Raw genomic sequence first — 19,593 nt, 5'->3', positions numbered from 1 at the left:
ATGTTTTCTTGTGGGACTTGTTGGATAAGTATCAGTTTTTCCTCTGTAGGCCTTCTTCTTGTCCAGTGAGTTTTGTTGTGGGTCGTGTTCACCGGCAGTAATGACAGTTCATGCCACAAACAATGAATGAATGAATGAATGATGAATCGATGGGTTACTGTCATGTTTAGGTTTTTGAGGCATCTTTTTTTTGTGTGTTACTATTCACTTGCATTGTATAGACATTATATAGACAAATCTTTATTTATTTATTTTTTTATCTGAAGAAAGAAAATCATATACATCTGGAATAGTATGAGAGAATGATGAGATAATTAAAGTGTTTGGGTGGAGTGTCCCTTTGACTATTTCTTAATGTTGTGGCCACCCAGACTTTGGTTAGAAATATAAATGGTGTGTTCATTAAAACCTTTTAATGAATTATTAATATGCAGAACAAAGACTGTTCATTTGTATCATGATATCCATGATTCTCCTTGCTTTATTAATGGCTCCATCCAGATTTGATAACCAAAAAAAAGAAAGAAGGCCTGAAGACATATCAAAATGATCCTAGTGATGTACAACCCATTTCCTAGACCCCATTTCCTTGTCCCATCTGTCTACCGAGAGGAAACGGTACACATACAGTATCTAAACTGCTATACTAAGAGCTTACAGAAATCAAGTAGTCAACATAAAAAGCCATTCAAAACTCAGTTCACTTCCATAATTAGACATATTTTCAAGTAAAACCAGATAATCAGTAGAGGAGACTTGATTTTATCCACTAGTCCATGAAAAGATAAGAGTATATTTGAACCAACACACACCAGTGAATGGAGCATTAGGAATGTAAACATTGAAATATGCAAATAAACGAGAAAATGCAATTGCATGAAAATAAGCAATAGAGCTCATTGTGAAAATATTTTGCGACTGCACACTACACTAGCTCCATTTCACTAAGGTAGCGGTGGCTCAGAGTGTCAAAGATGTGGAAACACTTCAGCAGAATCATAGACCCAGCTGGGTTAGGCTGCATTTCTGTTTCTTTCTTTCTTCTTCCTCCTCTGTTACAGACTAGAACCTCATCTATCCCAAAAGCCCCTGAGACACAGGTCTCCGCACCAGAGAGGCCATCTGTCAAAACAAGTTAGACGTCACGTCACAGTTTGCCACCACTGTCGTAATCGTGAAGAAAAAGCCACTACAAGTGTGCTTATTCAGGGTAAAACCCTGAACTATGGCCTCACAGACAGTGTGATGTAAAATATTTGCATTGTAATGATTACATTTATCGTTGCATTTTAACCTTTAAACCTCCTTGACTGATTATGTTTCCAAGTCAAATTGATCAAAACATGACAAATAACACTTTACAATAAAATGTAGGTGGAAGGAAGGTTACCTTGGAAATGCAATAGATTATAGATTAAAAGGTCTATTTAAAATGGAATAAGTATAACCATTTCGATTCCTTTATAAATGTAACTAATTGCATTTGATTACTTTTCTAAATTTCCAACAAATGTTGTTTATTTTTAAAGCAGGCAGGGTTAACTTTACAGTAGTACTCAAGTCAACACTGATTGCTGTATGGCTGCAAAACAATAAATCGTGATTAATCGCATTCAAAATAAAAGTTTATATTTACATACTATATGTGTACTGTGTATATTTATTATGTATATATGAATACAAAATATGTATTTAAAACATATTTGCATGTATATATTTATACTTATATAATTTATATTATATCTAAATATCTAAAATATTTTATATATATATATATATATATATATATATGTGTGTGTGTGTGTGTGTGTGTGTGTGTGTGTGTGTGTGTGTGTGTATAGCCACCACAAAATAAGCCCTTACTTAGATCTCTGAGGCTTAATACAGATTTAAAATGGTAAAATATACATTAATAGTTATGATACCGTTTTTTTAAATAAAATCCTTGCATATAGCTACAGGAAACACTGGTATCTAAAAATGCTTTGAAAACAACAACAACAAACAGTTAATTTAAGAAATAAAGCATATCATCCCCTTGGAATTATAAGGTTCTATCTGCATTCCGAGTATTTTTAAGATATTGAGCTTCAGCGTTTTTGCATTCCATTCGACTGTGCAGATAGAACCTTATTGTTTTTTTTTTAATAAAAATACAATGTTCACAACATAAAAAAAAATATATCACATAATGTAAATAAGTTGTCACAGAATAACAACATGGGAATAACTCAATGTTTTTTCAAAAATATCAGATAGAACCTTATAATTCCAAGGGGATGATATGTAAATTTAAATAGGAAATAAAACCATTATCAAATATGCCTAAATACCTGAAATGTTTGTCTCATATTTTAAAGCAGTGAGTGCAATTTGGGAAAGAATTCAATCATTCAGATGTAACCCCTTTTGTAATCGTTAACATTTTCTTAAGTAACTTCAATTTGAATAAACATTTTGTAATAGATTAATTACATAATTTTTTTCATCAAATCACATAATACAGTTACATGTAATTAGTTACAGCCCAACACTGTTTATTAACATTTGTTAACACACATTAACAATGAAAAACTAACATTAGACCTACCTAATTGGACCTTATTGTAAAGTGTTGCCAAATTTTGTCTCAAAATAAACATATAAAGTCTTCTTTTTTTATGAATATGGACCTCTCCTTCACTGCTGTGCCCTCACACAGAACTTGTGTCAGTCTGTCTTCTGCTCCTCATGGGGTTTCCTCTATCACCATATCCCATCATGCATTTCCTATTATGTCAGTGCTTTCTGCAGAGCCAATCAATATGCTGAAAAACAGGACAAAACAATCTACACAGAAGCTACAATTCAGTTTGGATTGGTGAGATACAAGAAGACTCAGAAGAGTCGTTGTCACACAAAGGCAACTGTTCCAGTTGTGTTTTCCATCAGTTATATCTTCTACCTTGTCGTTCAGCAAACTGCCCTCATTTGGACAGGATAAGTGGCTGGCTGTTAGGATATCCTATATCCTGATAGGAAACTCAATATTTCACAGCTGAGCAGTTAAGTGTGCTTCTGAAGAACCCTACATTGGGGAACAACAGCTAAGTAGAGTATTATATATTGTATAAGTAAAGTGATATGGCATATTTAAGGGAACAAATAGTGTAAAGTAAAAAAATAATAATAATAAATTCAACTACTGACCAGTCAGCATGATAAAACTTTACAACGCATTTCATTCTCATTGCTTAGAATAACGACCTCTTAAAAATATCCATTGACTTTCTCATTATGTGACTTTCTCATTATGTGTGCCTATAATTTCTGCTTAAACCAGCGTGTGCTCTTCCATGATCATGCGCTTCAAAAATGAAATTCATAAATTCAGGAATATCTGGCTGCACAAATGTCCACTGACTAAAAATAGCATCTGATCAGTGGTTTCCCTGACTACAACCCCACTGTAAACGGCTTTAAGACTTATACAGAGATGAGCAACAATGTGTTTTAAGTGCTCTGATCTCAGAGACAACCTTGATACAACTGGATGGAAAAGTAATAGAGAACATGTATTTGAGATGTTGATCGAGTGCTGTCAACATGACTGGTGGTTTTACTGCTTTTTAACTGTATTTGACCATTTTGCGCTCTTTGAAACACACTAGAGTCAACATTTTATAAATTATGTTTAATCTTATTTATATATACATTTACATACACATTTAAAACATCATGCCATTATAACTTTGATTGTATGTCATTTGACACATTTCATTCTGCAGAGTATGATTAGATTAAAGTACAATCAACTGAAAGGATAACCCATAAAATCCATTTAAAATGCTGTTGTTTTAAACTTTTGGTGCTTAAATTTAAAACTGAATTAATGAAAAACTTGACTATATGTATTCACTGACACCAGAACTGGTTTCATTATAGCGGTCAAAGTGTGTTATTTTGTTAAATCAAGTCACAGCTATAATGCTATTTGAGGGAGATTAAAATCAAAGCATGATTAAAAAGCAACAATTTTCAAATCACAAAACCTTAGAGGAAAAGGAAAACTTACACCAGTGTGTGCATTGTGCAAATGAGTGCAACTACATCACATCGAGAACAGGGAAGCACTGTTTAACATTCTGTTGACCTCACAGCTCATATCATAAAGTAGAGCTACAAATAAAATAGTACAGGTTAAATGATCACTGAAGAAAAGAAAAAAGAAAAGATTTCACTTCTTGCGAGGGACCTTGTCACCCAGAGGCACATCATCCATGAGTTTCTGCAGATGTGAAAGGCAAGGAATGAATTTGAAAGCTGTATAAAAAAAAAGTAGTCATGCTTAATGACGGAAGAAAGGACCGTATCAGCCCACCTTAAGCAGTCTGGCAAAGTATGCTCTCTCGTCTTCTCCATCCCCCTGTCTGACATCAACATGGTATCTCCTGCAGGCCACAGTCAGCTCATCGAGATCGTAAAGGGGTGCGGGGTCAATAGAATGCCCATTAATGAGGCTGACCAGGTACTCTCGATAATGCTTCCTGAAACACAGAGCAACACCATTTTATTTACACCTAAAAAGTAATTTGGGTGATTTGGTCTTGTTGAGTACACCGGGCTTTTATTTAAACTTTTTTTTCTCTCTCTCTTTTAACGTCAACAGATGTCTTTGGTCATTGCATTTAGCCATTTTGGTCAATGTTTTTATAATCCTGCTTAAGACTAAAGCATACTGCAGTCACAATTTTAACGGTATAACAATTTGTTTACTCACAATGTGGCAATTTAAAAACTATACTGCATATTAGCGTTGAAATATTCCAAGTTTTTAAACATTTGTGAGAGCCTATGTGTTACAGGATGCTGCAGAAAGGAGTACTAAAGATTAATTTCTGCACTGCTGATTTTTTTGAAAGCCTGAAATAACATCTGTGCTTAACAAAAGCTGAATATTTTCTGGGCTTTTGTGTGTTAACAATTGGGACTACAGAGGTTGTCGAAGACATTAAATGTCTTCATGCCGACCAGGAAAACTCATACTCCGTAGTCTGCTTTTATAGCCTCATTGAGAATATACTAGTGATCCTGCAAAACTATTCCAACTTAAATTTGTAGATCTTAAATACTGAAGAGTTGTCAGAAGCTTAGTGGTGGTGATGCTGAAATACATTTATAGCCTGAGCTTTTTACTTCTAGCTATTGGCACAAAGACTGATTTAAATGAATCACATTGATAAAGTTTATGGTACTGCCAAAAAATTATGTAACCCAGTTCAAAATGAAAAGTGTGGTCTTTTCTTCAACATGTTTGTGTATTGTTACTGAATTTCAGTTACTAAAATAACCTTTTTTTCCCTTAGTGTGAAGAAAGTTGTAATAATCTAAATAACTTTTTTTCACAATGAAGAACCTTTTATGGAATAGAAAGGTACTACTAATGATAAAGGGGTCATGAATTGAGAAAACAATTTTTTTTGATGTATAAGAGGTCATTGTACTATAAAATCATCCTATAAGTTTCAGAAAGCAAATCTTTGTTAGTCTAAAAACAGCTTATATTGAAGCCAGTGAGGCAAAATGACAGTTTGTGGAATGTTTTACACATTTTTTACCTAAAAATCACAGCAGTGGCCATCTATGAGGAACAGAACATACTATTAGCCAATCATAACAGTGGCCATTTATGTCCAAGTCTACAATCCACCATGCCTATTCTAACAAGAGTGTTCAGTTGAGGGGCTTAAAAAAAGGTCTTGATGTAAAACTTTATAAGGTGACCTCAGAGAACAGTATAAAAAAAATAAAACCAAAGTCAGTTCACGACCCCTTTAAACCATAGATAACAATAAAGAAGTTTTATTTTTAAGAGTGCACAAGGAGCAGACAACATGGTAGCGATGATGTCACTCACTCGCAGAGTCCCGCCTGGCCCGGCTGAGTCTGAGCCCCACATGGCGAATCGGTTTGACGAGTCCCTTCGTCTTTCTGCTCGCTCACTCCGCACACACCTGACGCAAAAACACCACAGCGAGGATGCAGTTTTCCAGAAAGACATTTTCAGTAAAATAATTGGAACAGAGTGTGAAATAAAGCTGTAAGGAGTAGGTGTATGTGTGTGTTTGACTACGATTTCATGGTACAAATATAGACTCGGCCTGAGAAGCGGTAATTGGATGGCCGTTTAAGTCAGAAAACAGTGCTTTGCTTTATGATGTCCAGCTTTTAGGCTTTCATTACAGTAAAACCAATTTTGCTCCACTAGGCAGTTGAGATAAAGAGTGAAATTTGAAGCAAACTAGACTTTAAGACAGAGACGGACAAATTAGATGAAGAGACAGACACAGACAAAAAGATTACAGAAGTACTGGGGGAGATAAGACAGAATGAAATAAGGCCACAGAGTTAAGGCCCGCTCACACCAAGTCCATGTTACAGCTATAACAGTAATGAGAACCACCTTCAGAACATTTATTTTTCCAGCAGAGGAACGATAAAAACATTAACAGCCAATCAAAATCCACCCAAGCTCAGGCATTTAAAGCGACAGACAACAACTTCAGTATGCGCTTACAATAAACAGAACATTTTCACACGCTGGTATGGACGCTAATAAAGTTACCATTCTTTGTGTGAACAGGCCTTTAGAACAAACCAAAAGTATAAACTTTACGAATAAAGACGTACCAGTCTGTGCTCCTGGTGCGGTGTCAGTATTGTAGTTCACCCCCTTTTTCTGAGGAAACAAAATGACGTTCAAACAAGTATCCAAAATAAAACCGTGGAGATGAGAAGTGATATTTCACAACCAAACGTGGCACACGAGTGCTGTGCGTGTGAATGTGTAGGAGGAAATGTGTGTGCTTGTGTTAAATCGAGAGTGTGTGTGTACCTGCAGTAAGGCCTGAAGCCTGGCAGGCTCCCAGTCTCGGAGGTAGAAGAGGCAGTCTCTGGGGTGATGGGCATGCAGACCTGTCACAGTACACTGGTTCACTGCACACGTCTGTGAGCAAGAGTGTGAGGGAAAGAGGATGAATAAAAAGGAGGGAAAAAACAGTGCTCCAGAGAAGGCTTCTACTTATAGCCCAGCCATAGCTGGCTTCAAGCTGAATATCAAAGTCATGTACAGTGCAGTATAACATGAACATAGAGCTACAAATAGGCACAAACAATCCTAAGACAACAGGAACTCACTGTGTGGAAGGGGTTGTTACATCCACTGCAGAACTGATACCTGCACTGAGAACAACTGAAGTGCATACAGCCGCCCTTGGCCAGAGCATACTGGAACCTGCAGTTAGGGCAAGCTACAAGACAGAAAACACTGCATGACAGAAAGAATGGGATGTGTGACCATTTTTTCACACTGTACACTGGGTGTTTACATTGCGCTTGATAAAAACATGAAACATAATTTGCATAATCACACAGATTGTGTTTGTCTATTGTCGTGACAATCAAATCACATTGAAAATTCTGGTAAATCTAAGATTTCAGGATATTTTTCCAGTAACCGTTAACAGACAAATACATACAGTATGTATACCACCCTTCACTAATATCAGCACACCCTTTGTTTAACTTTCTGATCATTCATTAAAAAAAAAACAAAAAAAAAACATTAATAATAATAATAATAATAATAATAATAATAATAATGTAACCGTTAAGAAAAGTATACTAATTGAAAGGGGGGAGAAAATCTCACGATGAAATAAATGTTTTTCTCCAATGCATGTTGGCCACAATTATTGGCATCCCTAGAATTTCTTATGAGTAAAATATCTATGAAGTATATTCCCATTCATATTTAAATTTTTAGCACACCAGGGTGACTAGGAGCATGACATTTTCCAGCCATGAATTTACGCATTTCCAGCCACACACAGGATTATAAATATGAGGAAAATAAAGGACATGTTCCCTAAATCTGAGTTTTTGAAATGCTCTGACCCAGTCGTCTAGCTCAAATCCTTACGCGTGCCCATTTTACCTGCTTCTAACACATCAACACCTTATATATCACACACATTTGTATTCACTTATTGGCTGCACAACTTGATTTAATTTAAATAGATACAATTATTATAATTTTTTTATTCATCCATTTTATTAATTTGCAGTGCCTTGCGAAAGTATTCAAACATCAAACAGTATTCCACATTTTGTTATGTTGCAGCCTTATGTTAAACTGCTTTAAATTACTTTAGATTCCACATTAATCTATACTCCATACACCATAATGGCAAAGCAAATTTAAAATGTAAGTTATGTAAGTACCGTACATTGCATAAGTATTCAACTTAGTATTTAGCTAAAGCACCTTTACAACCTCAAATCTTTTTGAGTATGATGGGTTAAGCTAGGCACATCAACATTTGGCAATTATTTGCCATTCTTCACCTCACCTCTTAAGCTTTGTCAGGTTGGATGGGGGCAGACACACATTTTCAGGTTTCTCCGGGTTTCTATTTTGATTGGGTTCAAGCTCAGGCTGTGGCTGGGGCACTCAAGGGCCACTTGTCTATAAAGTCACTCTTGCTGTGTGCTTAGGGTCACTGTCCTGTTGAAAGGTGAACCTTCTGCCCATTCTGAGGTTCTGAATGCTCTGGACTGGATTTTCTTTAAGGCTATCTCTATATGTTGGTGCATTGTGCTCTTCTTCTACTCTGACGAGTCCCTCGGTCCCTGCCACTGAAAACAGCCCCACAGAAGCTACCAGCACACTTTACTTTTGGGATGTTACTGTGCAGGTGATGAGAAATGCCTGGTTTCCTCGAAACATGATGCTTGTTTCTCAGAGTCTAAGGGTCTTTTAAGTGCTTTTTTTAATCAATTCCAAGCGTGTTTTCATGTGTCTTAACCTTAGGAAAGGATTGAGTTTGGCCACACCAACGTAAAGCCCAGATCGGCGGAGTTTGGCAATGATCTTTGTCCTTCTGTAGGTTTCTCTCATATCCACATATGATCATGGAGCTCAACTAGAGGAACTATCAGGTTCTTGGTCACCACACTAACCAAAGCCCCATCATTTGCTCAGTTTTCCCAGGAGGCCAGCTCTAGGAAGAGTTCTGGTTTTTCCAAACAAATTCCATTATGGATAATGGAAGCTACATGCTTCGGGTTTTTTTCTGATCTCTTTCCCAGATTTGTGGTTTGATGCAATCCTGTGTCTGAACTCTGCAAGCAGGTTTTATTTTTATTTTTCTTGACCTCAGGGTTTGGTCTTTACTCTAATATGCATTTTCAGCTGTAAGACCTCTTTTAAGACATGCGTGCCTTTCCAAATCATACCCATTCAATTGAATTTGCCACAGGCTAACTTCACTCAAAATGTGGTAACATTTACAAAAGAAAATGAGTGCCCCTGAGCTAAATTTGAACTGTCCCAGATAAGGGTATGAATACATATGCAATGGGATCATTTACGTTTTTTAATCTTTAATAAATATGCAAAGATGTTAAAAACCTGTTATTTGCTTTGTCATTATGGTGTATGGAGCATAGATTGATGTGGTGAAAAAGTAATCAAAAGCAGTTGAAGGGGTTTGAATGCTTTCACAAGGCACTGTATACACTTATAACAGTATATGTAAAGCAGTGGTCAAATTCTTAAAACTCCTTATTTAAACTTAGAATGAGTGTGTACTGAACTCAATCTTAATAGGGCTGTAAGATCAGCTTTTCTTTTGCTGACCTTTCATATCTTGATTTGTCACAATTAACACATGCTGCATACCCATCTGTGTTACAGAGGATAGATAGATAGATAGATAGATAGATAGATCTGTAGATATCTACAGAACTTTGTTATTTAATATTTCATCATACTGAATCAGGAAAATTATCTTCTGATGTATAGACAGAAAGACAGATATACAGATATAAAGCAAGCCAAAAGGATGGATTCAGAACAACAGAGAGGGAGAGAAAAAGTCTTAAGTGAAACGCTACTTTAGAAACAACTACTGAGCAATCAGTAACTCTCTCTCTCTCACGGAGTGTGAAGAAGTCAGAATAAAAATGGCTGCAAGTGAAAAATACCCAACATGAATATTTGATTTGGTTTTCCTTTACCACCAGACCAAACAAAACAAAAACAAACAAACAAACAGACTGTATGAGCAGGAACATGTTTCTTAAAGTTAATTCTGCTCAGATCTATTCTGGCAGTCAGAATGTGGCAGGGGTGGTGATGGCAGCAGTACTGTTAGCTGTGAGTATATGTGGGTTAGAAGAGTGAAAGCACAGGTCCGACAGGCTTCTAGAGCAGATTAAAAGGTGACTCACTGATCCCATTGTCACGAAGATACCCGGCCAAACCCTGCTTTTGGTACTCGGGGTCATTCTCTCGCTTCCACTGCTGGAACTGCTCACACGAGAGCCCCAAATGCTGCGCTTCCCACTGCAAAGAGAGGCAGACAGAAAGACTAAAACGTTAACTTCCATAATAAGTATTTGTTCAGTTTTGTCATTACACATACATATGAGAGCATGTTTGTGATTGGATGATAAACAATGCGTTATTGCATATGCAAAACTATTTTGAAGCTACTGACTACTGTCATTCTATGAAAAAACAACGGTGAATTGTTCGTTTCAGTCCTTTTAATTACTCCCCAACATCGGTTTCTTGCATTCATACCGTTTTTTTGCATTGAGCACAGAAGCTTTTCCTGCACTGCATACAGGTGACCTTGAGTTGATCGCCATCATAGATGAAGCCATAGGAGCACTGTGAAAATGAGAAGAGAGTGAAAGAGAGGCACGAGACGAAAACATGGACAACTCACATCATGCACCTCTTTTCATTTCACTGTAAAACGCACTTGAATGAGACTACAGCTGCCTCTGAGAACAAGTGAACAGTGAGGAAGTGCAAGGAGTCAGTGTCACTCACATGGCTGCACCAGAGGAACTTTGGGTCCTTGATTAGAGCCTGCTCAGTCAGCTTCTTGTGGAAAAGATCGTACACATCCGGTTCAAGACAATCCCTTAGCTGTTCAGACACAGACACACAATCGTTTCATCACATTGAGGAGTCTGAAGCCTAGTTATAATGCCGCTGTGTTAAGGCTCAGTATTGCACTGACCCTCCTTATTTTTATTTATTTTTCTCTCTCTCTTGCAGTACCTGTATGTCCAGAGTGGAAAAGTAGCTGTTCAGGTGCTCAGGGTCATTGATGTCAGGCTCTGTGCAGACAGGACACACCATGTCTCTGATGTGCTTGTCCCTCACCGCTATGGTGAAATGCTGCTTGAAACATCCACAGCACACGGAGCACTGGCATGATGTCAAAGACCGCATCTAAGAAAGACACACCAAAAAATAGTCCTGATTTAATGTAAGGTACTTTCACATGCATACATTATTATTCCCGTTTACTTCCATTTCATGGGCAAGCATTACAATATAATTCAATGGGAACCAAAACTGTTTGACTACCATATTATTGTTGTCTTTTGTGTTCCACAGAAGAAAGAAAGTACAGGTTTTGGAATGGTGAATAAATAATGTTCATGAGCCTGAAGGTAAGGGCATGCTGATGTACAAAGTGCAAGATTTGGAGCAAATTACAGAGAAGGAGCTGAGGCAAAGTACCTTGCTGTGGGGAAAAACTGACAGGCAGATGGGGCAATCCTTATTCAGCACACGGCGAATGAAGTCCCGGTCAGGTGATTCACGCACGGCCTGAACCACATCCTCCAGTGTGTATGTAGCTGTAGGGTCCTGCAGCAATGACAGAACCAGCTCACAGCGCCCCCAGCTGGGCAGATCAAACACTGCCAGCAGCCTACGGCAAACATGCTGAACACAGACAAAGAATAAGTAAATAAGCCATTTTTAATAACATAACTTTTTGACCACTTTTAACATCTTATATATATACACATACATACACACACACACACACACACACACACACACACACACACACACAAAAGATAATACAGACTTTGTTTTGTAAAAAACGGTATCCCACATCTAGTGGTAAGAAAGCAATGCAGTGTTTCAGTGAAGCTCCATTAAAGTAAAAGGCCAGTCACCTGTTTATCTGGATGGTTGATGTCGATAGGGGGCTCTGGTTCGTCGCTCCACATGCGCTGATGGAATGGCTCCAGTAAAGGGCGCTGCAGCTGAACAAGAGCCCCCCTCACATCCCCTCCACTCTGCCGCAGGGCTTCTTCACAGCGGGTCACATCATTAAATCCCAGAGAGCCAAGCTCTTTTACCTAAAAAACAAAAACAGACAAAATGTCACATTTACCAGGAATGCACCTCTATTACAATTCTGGACAATACTGATAAGCTGAAAATTATATTCATTGTACGGCCAATGTTAAAATTCTATATTACTTTTATAAATACATTAACTAAAAATGACATTAAACAATGTTATTAAATTATTAGTGAATTTAAAGATTAAAGGGGGGGGGGGTACAATGGTGTTTCGTGTATTCAGAGTTGTTCACAGTGTTAAAGAGATGGATTCTCATGCTAAACATGGCCAAAGTTTTAAAAAATAATTTAGAAGAATGACTGAGAATTTCTGTGCCGAAAATCTTACTTCCGAAACTTAAGTTTCGGCTGTTTTTTTTTTTTTTTTCAATCGTGGATCTAATGACGTAGACGATGGTGAAACTCCATATATGAGCATTTCTCCCGGAAAAGCACGCCCGTGCACACACATTGACCAGAAGAGAGCGAGACCACGCTCATCAACGCGCTTCCTCTGGGAATCGTCAGCAGCGCTGCATAGGATTTGTTCGAGAATGTCTCCAAATAACAGCATTTTTGGATGTGAGAGAAAGCTTACTGTGTTCAGCCTCCCATAAGAACCCAGAGTTACACGAACAGAGGATGCAGTTTGTTTTTCCGGGGCAGCAACAGAGTGTATCAAGTGCGTTTGTGTGTTCTGTTCTTTTGAGTGACGAATGTTTTATAAACAAGGCCCAAGTCGATGCTGGATTTGCACATCGTTTGCTATTAAAACATGGAGCCGTCCCTGTGATAAAAGACCCCATTCATGCAAGTACAATTGCATCAGATTTCTGTCTTTTGTTGGAAATCAGCACATAAGTGAATATATGTTAATGGAAACAACACGAATCAACAGCTGTATTTTCTTTTATAAATATGATAAAACTAAAGACTTTTGGATATATGAAGGATGCAGTACTACTCTATAGGTATATTAGGTGAAACTTGGTATGTTATTTACCCTTTAACTTAAAGTTAGTGTTTGATGATGGTGAAAGTAATCAAAATATAACAATAAGGCAAATGAGCATGCTTAAAGGGTTAGTTCACCCAAAAATTTAAATTCATCCATGTTCTACTCACCCTCGAAGCATCCTGGGTGTATGTAACTTTCTTCTTTCAGAATATATTAACAATTGTCCTTGCTCTTCCAAGTCTTTCAGTGGGGTTAAGCAGGTTTTGTCGTCATAAGTTCAGAAGACGTGAAATAAAGTGCGCGCATCTGTAATAAACGTCCCTCACACGGCTCCAGGGGGTGAATAAAGGCCCCCTGTAGAGAATCCATGCATTCTTGTAAGATAAATATCAAGATTTCAAATATAAAAAACACTTTTTTTTCTATCATCTGCTGACTGTGGGACGCGGAAGACATGCAGGCGGAAGATGGAAGATGTATGCATAGCACACGCGCCTCTGACAAGGTTTCCTTACTTTAGCAAAGAAAAACTAGTCTCCTCTTGGCTTATTTCAAAATCCTCCAATGTTTTGTGCTTCTAATTTGTGACCAGCGTTTTGTTTTGTTTTCTCTTCATTCTCGTCATTAACCATTCAGCATTGACGAACAACGACATCCGCCTGCACATCTTCCGGTTCCCAACATTCGGCAGAAGTGAGTTTTTTTTTTTATTATTATGTTTGAAATCTGGATATTTATCTTACAAAAATGCATGGATTCGCTACAAGGGGCCTTTATTCACCCCCCTGAGTTGTTGTGAGGGACATTTTATTACAAATGCGTACACTTTATTTCAAGTCTTCTGAACCATTGACAAAAAACACCAGCTTACCCCATTGAAAGACTTGGAAGAGAAGGGACAATTATGAATATAACTTCGATTGGATTATTCTGAAAGAAGAGTCACACACCTAGGATGCTTTGAGGGTGAGTAGATGGATGAATTTTCATTCTCGTGTGAACTAACCCTTTAAAGAAAAAGACAATATCAGCTGAAACTATAAATAAAACCTCGCTAATATATTCAAATACATACCTATACGTATAAAAGACAACTGATCTGTTAAGCATCTTAAAGCATGTTAAAACACAGCTTGACTTAGAGTTTCTGCAAATTAAGCTGTTACACCACTGACTATTCTAAAAGGTCTAGAAACCCAAATCAATTGCCCATATTTAAAGCTATACATGCTCAGTCAGTATCAGTATCACTATGATTGGATGCACAAAGACAGACTTGACTCACTTTAACTCTACGGTGTCTGAGAGCCTGCCTGACAGCCTTCTCATTATCTCCCCCTGCTGCCAGCCAGGCCCGTTTGGCTTCTGCTCTGGACAGGGGCACAGCATTGCTCTTTTGTCCATCCTGGCCATTGTTCCCCCCTGAACAGTTCGATTGTGCGTTGGGTTCTTGCTGACAGGATGCAGCCATCACACAGATCTCATCAAGCACATGAGGTAGCTCTGCTTTCAGCCAGTCATATGGCATTACATTACTGTTTCCCGACACACACATGCTGGTGTAAACCTCCTCCGGGCTCACTCCTTTCTTCTCTCCCTCCTGAGAAAAGGACAGAGACAATGAGGAAGCTTGTAAACTTCGGAGGACAATACTCTGGCAACCAAACAACAACAAAATTTCTTACACGAATGAGCTGAATGAGTTTAAGCCCTTCTTCCCTCATCAATCTTTGCCTTTTCAAATCAGGGTCCTCAGTAGGAATGACTTTAGGTGGGGCTGGAAGCGGCGTGATGTCCTTGACTGGTGAGAGTGGGAGGGGCTTAGAGGGTGATTGAGCAGGCTCTGATCTCGAAAAACACATTTCGCATGCAGGTGATGGTGTTTTGTTGACGTACGTACAAACCTGGCAAACCCACTGAATGACATAAGAAGAAAAATAGGAGAAACGAACCTAAATTCAGGATAAAACTCAGCAAGAGACTCATTTCATTTGCAATGACAAATCAGAACATGCTCATCAGTTAATGAACGTTAAACAGATTATGTGTCTCACCAAAGACTATAGAATACCCAACACGTGTCACTCATAGTTTTGAATGGGAAAAAATACAATGCTCAATATGGCCGCTTCATCAAATGAAGCCCCGCCTTCTGAGCAAAAGAGGCAATTGCTAATCGCTAAATTCAGCACGTCACTTCAGCTGCTGTTAGAAGTCTCGGTTGCTATAGAAACAGTCAGCATTCTGAGCACAGGCCGATCTTTAGAGCTGCTTTACAGCGGAATTTTATCTCATATTTAAAGAATTTTGCATAACTGATTTTGTTATTACTATGAAACTGCTTTAAAATATGTATCTGTATATTATACAAATACAGGTCACTTGATTTGATGTACTGGCACAGAAATTATACATTTCACCTCTATCATTAAACAAAACTATCTTTCAGAAAACTACATATGGAATGTAGTGGATGGTGGCACCTGGCTGTCCATTAGTCCTGCAGCAGTGGGGGTCGGGCGTGAGGGTGCGACAGGGGGTCTGGTGGCCAGACGAGGGCGCTCACACACATCGCACAGAATGCTGCTGCCTGCATTCACCACAGTGCAGCTTTTACATTGCCACTCTAATTGAAAAAAGTGATGGACAAAAAAAAAAAACAGCATTTAGATGTTTATTTGTCATGTTCGATTACCAACCTGACATTTTAAAAGGTCAAACAGATCTGACAGCCCATTTAGTGTGGAAAAAGTGAGAGTAAATTAGGGGGAAAAAAAGGATGTACAGACTAACCAGATATTGTAGAGGGCTGTGATTGCTCTTCCTGTAGAGACGGAGCAGCAGATGACAACCGGGGTCGTTCACAGGTTTCACACAAAACCTGCTGCATTGTATTTACTGTAGTGCAGTATGAACACTGCCATGTTGACAATGAGGAGCTAAAAAAAGAAAAGAAATAAAAGACATGCAGTCAAATCCTCTACACAAATATAATCTCTCGATGTTTAAAATGATAACAGTGCTAACCTGAGCCGTTTCGTGGCTTTTGAGGACGTCACAGGAATCCTAATGTGTGTGGAACGTCCTGAATGGGAGTGATACAGCTGGTCACATTCTGTGCACAGCCGCTGAGTACAGGTGGGACAGTGAGCAGACACCGCAAAGATACCACATATGGTGCAGTTCTCTTTAGGGAAATTGAACGAAATGGAGTAGAAATGATAAAAGTGGAAACTCACAATTAAATATATTCTTTAAATGGAAAGCCAGGGTTGGTAAATGTGACATGCTTACCTGTGTGTTTAGAGGGCACTAGAGAAGAAAGAGAGAGCGCTGGACTTAAAGGAGATTTAGGCTGAGAAGGAGTCGATGCAGGTGAGAGAGATTGTTTTTCCCATGGTCTTTCACTAGGAGAGAAGGGAGCTGAATCTGTGCAGATTTCCTCATCCTGTATATGGACAGTGTATTCAAGTATCGTGCATATACTTTTGTAACATCATAATTGTGCTTACGGTCACTTTTGATCAAATTCATGTACCTCATTTCTTTTAAAAAATCTTTTTGAAAAACCAAAACTTTTGAATGGTAGTATATATATATGAAATAATAATTGTACCTGCACAGTGAGGGAGGGAATAAGTCTTTCAAAAAACTCTGGATGAGGATGGGTACCCTACAGAAAAGGAACATATTCTATGTGAGCTGAATGTTCTTTGTGAAAAAAAAACCTTGACTGCTTGTACTTTACAGGTTCAGACCTTGATTAGCATGTCCAGCTCCATTCGGAGGCACATGACCTCAAGAGTCACAGACGCCACATTGCCAACATCCGGCTGGACAACATCATCAGGAAAGCTCAAGCCATCTTGCTGCTGATTGGTGTAGCCGTACAGGTTGAGTACTGCTCTGCCACCCTGAAAGACAAAGATAAACAATAGTAACCAGGTATTTGGTGTGGTTCATACAAAAAGCCTCAATCTCATCCAGCACACACCTGAATTGAGTCTACAGTGGTCCTGAAGACTGGGTTGTTGTACTTTACTGTACGCCAGTACTTCGGCCTGTTGGGATTGGTAAGATTTGAGCCATACTTCTCCAAGATGTTAAGAGCAGTGGAAAGTTTCTGCAGCAGGCTAAGGGTCTAAAAAGATCAGAAGATATTAATGTACAACAGAATAGTCTGAAGAACAATACATAACAGCCCAGAAACAACAACAGTTGGTAAAAGTGAACTAGGACTTTTGAACTTTTTTGGAACTTAAGATTCATGTGCATACAAATGAGTGGAAACAGAACAAATTCTTCCGAAACATCTCAGACAGATGTGACAGATTAGCCAGTGCTATGTATTATTATGCGCTTTATGTCAGTCATTCACACGGTCAGTGTAAACCATTCATTCCCAATATATATGGTCAGGCCAGCTATTCTGCTGCAGTGCACTCTATTGCATTCCACTTTATTTGTTGTAAATATTACCAAAATGTTACAAATATATTTTAGGCAGGTATGCCTAAGCAGTCTAATAGCACTGAGATGGCCAATCAAATCAAAGAAGGTGGGCTCCACTGTTCACAAATCCCAAACTCGATGCTTAAGTTTTTATAGTGAAAAGCTGCAAGGTAAGATACAAAAGTAGCTTTAAATTTAATATTTGACAACTGTTTTATGACACAAAATAATATCAATTGTTGCTACTCAACTTGTTTTGTCATTTTTAACCATTTAAGTGACTTATATATTTCATAATTGAGTATAATGTGACAAGAAACAACAACCAAGCCATTTTTGGCACATTAGGTATATGATTAAGAGCGAATGTGTGCATATTTTAAAATAAAATTTTTATTTGTAAATAGTTTTACTGTTATTTCTCCTTTTACTGCTTTGTTTAATTATGTTTATTCCTTCAAATCCTACAAATATTTAATTTATTTGAATAAAAATATCTATTTCTACTACCTACTGGTCGCCCCAATCATTGAGACATAGGTCATGGCCTTGCATGCGGTAACTACGTGCAAATGGTCAGATCATCAAAAGGTCAAAAGTTTGCTTCCTGTTGTGCAATCATACACTCTTTGGACTGCTGAAGAAAATGAATCATTATTCCAGCTCTCACCTCCTTCATGTTATGCCCACTACTGTTCTCCGTCAGCATGCTTTCAGCAGCAATGAAGCGATATTTGCTGGAGGGTGGGAGGGGGATGTCGGCCATGGCTGCCACCTGTGCCCTGGTCTCCTGGGCAGAACCTGGGGTAGACAAGCTGGCTTCCGCATTCACCCTCAGCTCCTCCAGCTGATCACTGAGAGAGGCCATAGCTGAAAGTGAAAGTTTTTTAAAGCTTTAGGTTTAATACACACAGGGCCTGAACTGAGATCATTGTTTTAATCATGCCAAAACATTGGAAAACAAACTAAATACACTTTAGTTGGGTTTACAGTTTGGCGTTATTAGACAAGTTAGCTTAATGTTTGAAGCATTAACAAGAGTCAACAACACGTCTGCTAATTCACTTGTCAAACATGCGGAGTCATTTTCTCATTTATTTGCTCTCATTGTTAAGATTCTATAGATATGCATGACTGTCAAATCCTTTAAATAACCTATATCGATGTTTTAAGGTATATTCATGTTAGCTACTACGCTAACGTTAGCTGCCTTGTGAATGGAAAGTGAAACCATAACAACTTGAAGCTAGTTAGCTACTTCTTTCTTTAAAATTAAACATACATTTCTAGATAATCTGATGCTTTACGGTCTTCGTTGTTACTGGTCTAACTTGTAACCTGTAACACACATACGTGTTTACATACTCAAACGTTAAACCCCTATAGTTTTTTTTTTTCGCTGTGACTGAATCCCAATACGCTAGCAGGCTAACACATAAGGGTTATTATCAAAACACTGGTAAGCGACATTACAAAGAAATGTTTAGATGTGTCTCTGTTAATACTTTAAGTCAAGTCAACTGTCTGAATTATTGTATAAGCTGTCGATCAATATAAACATACTCACAGCTTATTGACAGAGGAGCAGCGCTCTTACTCACTCTCATACGCGAAACTGAAACATACGTTACATCTAGCCGCATAGAGGCGCTGTGAGGAAGCACCAACTGCATTTCATCAAAAAAAAAAAAAAATAATAATAATAATAAAAATAATAATAATAATAAAAAAAAACATTGTTGTAAATGAACATGGATTAGTAAAAGATGAATGAACGACTGCTGTAATATTTCCAGGTTTGATTAGATACAGAAAATACGGTGTTTGAAGTTTGATTGTAATACCAAATGACACGAATAAGAATCAACACTGTTAGTAGTAGTAGTAGTAGAGTAGTAGTAGTAGTAGTAATATAAATAAGGAACGTAAAAGTCACAACTACTTCTGATAAAATCCGACTTCAGCGATTGCAGAATAGGCT

General features: G+C 38.0%; 1 protein-coding gene across 2 annotated transcripts; it reads right to left on the bottom strand.

Annotated features, from left to right (window-relative positions):
• Positions 1-3,644: 3,644 nt before the first annotated feature.
• LOC113045555 (E3 ubiquitin-protein ligase RNF31-like) lies at positions 3,645-19,268 on the bottom strand. 2 transcript variants are annotated; one of them, XM_026205980.1, is made up of 23 exons: positions 19,180-19,268; positions 18,283-18,482; positions 17,155-17,301; positions 16,919-17,074; positions 16,777-16,833; positions 16,455-16,608; positions 16,188-16,245; positions 15,954-16,099; positions 15,644-15,786; positions 14,846-15,076; positions 14,446-14,760; positions 12,031-12,216; positions 11,585-11,791; positions 11,117-11,290; positions 10,883-10,981; positions 10,628-10,717; positions 10,273-10,387; positions 7,177-7,289; positions 6,875-6,985; positions 6,670-6,718; positions 5,897-5,993; positions 4,361-4,526; positions 3,645-4,267 (listed from the first exon to the last, which is right to left on the bottom strand). In XM_026205980.1, exons 1-23 carry the CDS (start codon positions 19,253-19,255, stop codon positions 4,217-4,219), a joined length of 3,141 nt encoding a protein of 1,046 aa, XP_026061765.1. In that variant the 5' UTR covers positions 19,256-19,268; the 3' UTR covers positions 3,645-4,216. The 2 variants fall into 2 exon arrangements, with proteins under 2 accessions (XP_026061765.1, XP_026061764.1); XM_026205979.1 differs by having other exon boundaries at positions 3,646-4,267; positions 16,188-16,347.
• Positions 19,269-19,593: the final 325 nt, after the last annotated feature.

The sequence above is a fragment of the Carassius auratus genome, chromosome 27 (genome assembly GCF_003368295.1).
Source record: "Carassius auratus strain Wakin chromosome 27, ASM336829v1, whole genome shotgun sequence".
Classification (NCBI taxonomy): Eukaryota; Metazoa; Chordata; class Actinopteri; order Cypriniformes; family Cyprinidae; genus Carassius; species Carassius auratus.
The sequence above is the reverse complement of the archived record's forward strand: the minus strand, read 5'-3'. Positions and strand labels throughout refer to the sequence as shown.

Coding starts and splice junctions, on each gene's coding strand:
- LOC113045555 (XM_026205979.1), bottom strand. CDS start 19,255: ATGCGGCTAGATGTAACGTATGTTTCAGTTTCGCGTATGAGAGTGAGT. Junction 16,834..16,918: donor AGCTGGACATGCTAATCAAG/GTCTGAACCTGT, acceptor CCTTTTCTGTAG/GGTACCCATCCTCATCCAGA. Junction 15,077..15,643: donor CAGGACTAATGGACAGCCAG/GTGCCACCATCC, acceptor TATGTCATTCAG/TGGGTTTGCCAGGTTTGTAC.